Here is a 4,407-nt window from a genome sequence, read left to right as displayed (position 1 = left end):
CACTATTAATCAAAATAAAACAAAATTGTCTATAATTATTCCAAGATTGGATATCTTTCAAGAGGAAAACTATATTTTTTCACTATAATTAGCGAAATGAATTATATGCAGAAAGATATTCGGGAGAGATTGATGTATCGAGTATATTATAAAATGGAACGAAAGAGGAAAGGGGCAATTAGGTTGGGTAAACTGGTAGATTAAATGGGCAAACATGCCGGATAACTTTGACGTGCTAACTGGACAGGTAAAGGGCTGGAAAAGACTTTTTAACTCATGACCTTTGCCCACCCTATTATTTAACTGGGATAGGCCAAGCTAGCCTGTAAAGGGTCACGGGCAACCATGGGCTTCCATGGGACAGGACCGTTGGTACTAGGCCATGCACCGTCCAAAAAAAATTACACCGTACGATGCACCTCCAAGCAAATTGGTACCCATCAGCAGACATGATTTTTGTGAATGTTATTTTACTACTATACTATAAACGTGACATGTGACTCTCTGGCCTCTCCCTGTATATTATATGAGGCACAATTTAGCATTTTTTTTTTTTTTTTGAATTTAAAGAGCTATATGCTAGTGCAAGTGTGAGTCAATTATTACCATTAATTTTAAAAAACTATTCGATGTCTGATAAAGTGAGAAACAAAAGCATTTAGTTTATGAAAAAAGTATTAGTTTACTCATGTATGCCCCCATGCATATGGTGTACAATTTCCCTTGTGTCAAAATACAAATACAAAGAAGAGTGCTTCTGACTAAAGTCTGCTGCAGCTTTTTTCTTTGTTTGGTTATTTTAGTCCTTAATCTTAACATGTATTATCTTTCTGAATTTATTTGGAGCTTCCAAACAATTCTCCATATGGTTTGCTGGTCCACTACTGCTGTAATTCCACAGGAGCTTAATTTGGCGCCTCTTGCTAATTTTGATTTGTATCCACATATAATTTTATCAATCAAAGGGACAAACGTGGGAGGCAGTCACCAGCACACACTGGTGGTACCATCAATGGCAGTGCATGGACCCTTGGGGTGATTTTTCTTTATTTTTTGAAGCACGATTTTCTTTTTTTCTTTATGATCCACCAATCTGCCTACCCAATCCCTAATGTGTTTATATCAAAAGTGATAAAAGGTAAAACCGGAGCCGGAAAAGAAAAAAGAAAAGAAAAGCCACTTGATTTTAGCCATGACGTAGCCACTTCTGAATCTATCCGGTTTCGGTGATTAAGGTGTTTATGTAAGTGTGTTCATGGATTTGCACCCTTCACCATTGTAAAATTTTAACCATGTATGTTATCGGATGAACAGGTGTATAGAAGAAGTATTGATATTTTGGCCTTTGATATAATAATGCATTACATGATAACAAAAGCGAGAAACATTCTCTGGAATTATACTATATTTGAGAGGCTGAGAGCAACCTCTTATCTGTTATGCTTATGTTCTACCTCTAGATTCATTGTAAACCCGACAAAAAATAACAACTCCTTCTAACATGACCAATGTAGTGAATCTGGGCTCTTGATTGTACCTGGACATCTTCTTGACAGCGAGACAAGGTTTATCCCGGTTAAAATTTGGAGATTTTATTTATTAAAAAAAATAATTAGAGATTTTATTTTCACTTTTTTTTTGTATTGAAACTAGATTCGTGCTTCAGCTACTCACTCGGCATATTTTTTCCTTCTAATTTGGTGTGCGCGCATCCTGTGGCAATGTATTTTTGAATTTGGTTGGGCGCGGGGCATCACCCGGTCCGTGGCGATGCATTTTTCATTTGGTGTGTACGGGGCTTCACCCGGCTCAGTGGCGATGTATTTTTTATTTGGTGTGCGCGGGGCTTCACCCCGTCCCTGTCGACGTATTTTTGATTTGATGTGGTGGGTCAAATACATTAAATAGGTGGAGATTTTATTTATTTGTTTCCTTTTATTTTCGCAAAAATTATGTGGAATTTTTTCCCTTTTATATATAATTTGGAGAAAAAAAAAATATCATAATGTAGTAGTTACTTGTCATGAACCTGTAGTTGTCCACTCTGTTGGGGCACCCCCTTAGGATTAAGGCATCCTAGTGAAAGTCTTAATTATTGTAATTTAACCTTTTTACCGTTATTTACTGTCCATGCAATTCACACGTGCCTTGCACGCTCTTTGTGTGTGAAGATATAAGCATGTACTTTGGATTCTTTCTCTCTATGAAGAATGGAAAAATCAGATTTGCTTTTCTCCCTCAAAACTTATTCTCTACCCATTCCAAATCTCTATTCTTAGAGATTTGAGTTGCTTTTGATCTAATTTGTAGTGTAGATCACTACAATTGGTATCAGAGCACTCGATCCGAGTGTTCTGTGATTAAAATGGTGATTTAGAAGGAATTCGACGCTCTCAATAAGCGTGTGAATGATTTATCTCAAGATCAGAGTGAAGGCTTCAAGGAATTGAGTAAGAAACTTGATGACGCTCAGAAAAATCTATCTCTGGCACTCATAGCAGGACTGAGAAGGTTATTTGAGACTCAGATGGTGACCCTTGAAGCAAGAATGTTGAATAAACCAAAAGAAGGAGATGGGTTATTGGGAAACCCCAACAAATCTCAGAACCAACCGAAGGATGATGAACCGGGAAAAGGTAACTACCAACTTCAAACTAATCAATTCACCGCTACTCATAAACCTAAGATAGATTTTCCTAAGTTTGATGGGAATAATCCTAGATCTTGGATTCAGAAGTGCAATAAGTTTTTTCAGCTACATCTGATGGATGAAGAGCAGAAGGTTATGATTGCCTCATTACATCTAGAAGGAAGGGCAGATGTGTGGTATCAAGATTATCAAGTAGGGAAGGAGTTGTTATTGTGGGAAGAGTTCTGTGATGATATCAATTTCAAATTTCAAGAACTGGGACATGATGATGTGGTGGGTGAATTTAACAAGCTTAGTCAGGAGGGTGCAGTCCTAGAGTATCAAGAGTTGTTTGAAGAACTCAAGGCTTTAATGATCACTAAGAACCGTTATCTGAATGAGGCTTACTTCACATCCATCTTTGTTTGTGGGCTGAAGGAAGAAATCAGATTAGTTTTACAGATGCACTCTCCTTCAACACTAAGCCATGCCATGTATTTTGCTAGGATGCAAGAAGCAGTGCTAGAAAAGATATCTAAGAAGGCTAAGTTTGTTTCAAGGCTTCCTCCAATATCTATGGACAGCAGCAGCTCTAGAAGCTTTGTAACTCCTCCAAAATCAAACTCACCCTCTCTCAAAAGTGGTGGCCGCTCAAAGTTACCTCCCATCAAGAAATTGACTTATGCTGAAATGAGGTCAAGAAGAGAAAGAAGGTTGTGTTATAACTGTGATGAAGAGTATAAATTTGGTCACAAATGTGTTAAGCAGCAACTCTATATGTTAGTTGGTGATGAAGAGGAAGCAGCTTCAACAGAAGAAGAATCCCCTGGCAGCTCACCAGTCATACAGGAGTTGGAACAACAAGTGGAGGTGTCACTACATGCCTTATCTGGTAATGTTTCCCACAACACTATTAAGATTCAGGGGACTACTAGGAATAAGAGAACCTTCACAATTTTGATTGATAGTTGCAGTACCCATAGTTTCATAGATCCTGAAATGGCTAGGCGTAGTGAGACATGGATCAAAACAACTGCAGCATTGCAAGTAGCTGTAGCTGATGGTAACAAGGTACTCAGTGATGCCATGTGCCCACAATTAAGCTGGAAGATGCAGGGACACCCTTTTGTTTTTGATGTGAGAATATTGGAGTTGGGAGGATGTGATATGGTCTTAGGTGTGGATTGGATGAGAAACATCAGTCCTGTGAAGTTTGATTTCAAGAAGATGACAGTCTCATTCAGTCAGGAGGGCAAGGAAGTGGAGCTTAAGGGCATTTTTGATGAAGTAAGAGTGTCCTCTATGTCAATTGGAGCTTGCAAAAAATATTTGAAGAAGAACAAACATGGGCTTGCAGGTCACTTGTTCTCCATTACAGCAGTGGAACCCAAACCTGAGACCCCGCCAGTTCTTGAGCCACTTCTCACACAATATACCACCATTTTCCAAGAACCCACTTCATTACCCCCCCCCCCCCCCCCTTAAGGGCTCATGATCATCACATACCTCTCAAACCTAATGCAATACCCCCAATCAAAGACCCTACAGAATTCCTTATGTTCATAAGGAAGTAGTGGAGAAATTGGTAGAAGAAATTCTCAAGTATGGAGTGATAAAACCTAGTCATAGACCTTTTTCATCACCCATATTACTGGTCAAAAACAAGGATGGAAGTTGGAGATTCTGTGTAGACTACAGGAAGGTAATGAGATAACAGTGAAGGACAAATATCCCATTCCAGTGATTGAGGAATTGTTAGATGAGCTCAAAGGATCATT

The 4,407-nt window shown here is 38.7% G+C and overlaps 1 protein-coding gene across 1 annotated transcript; it reads left to right on the top strand.

Annotated features, from left to right (window-relative positions):
• Positions 1–214: 214 nt before the first annotated feature.
• Positions 215–4,114, top strand: LOC113274474. The gene is made up of 2 exons (XM_026523852.1): positions 215–247; positions 2,378–4,114. The coding sequence occupies exons 1-2, from the start codon at positions 215–217 to the stop codon at positions 4,112–4,114; spliced, it is 1,770 nt and encodes a 589-aa protein (XP_026379637.1).
• Positions 4,115–4,407: the final 293 nt, after the last annotated feature.

This window comes from Papaver somniferum, chromosome 4, assembly GCF_003573695.1.
Source record: "Papaver somniferum cultivar HN1 chromosome 4, ASM357369v1, whole genome shotgun sequence".
NCBI lineage: Eukaryota > Viridiplantae > Streptophyta > Magnoliopsida > Ranunculales > Papaveraceae > Papaver > Papaver somniferum.
The sequence above is the reverse complement of the archived record's forward strand: the minus strand, read 5'-3'. Positions and strand labels throughout refer to the sequence as shown.

What these genes read in the sequence shown, in the direction of transcription:
- LOC113274474 (XM_026523852.1), top strand. Translation starts at nt 215, where the DNA reads ATGCCGGATAACTTTGACGTGCTAACTGGACAG. An exon ending in TTGACGTGCTAACTGGACAG is followed by an intron (nt 248 to 2,377) that starts GTAAAGGGCTGG and finishes ATGGTGATTTAG; the next exon opens with AAGGAATTCGACGCTCTCAA.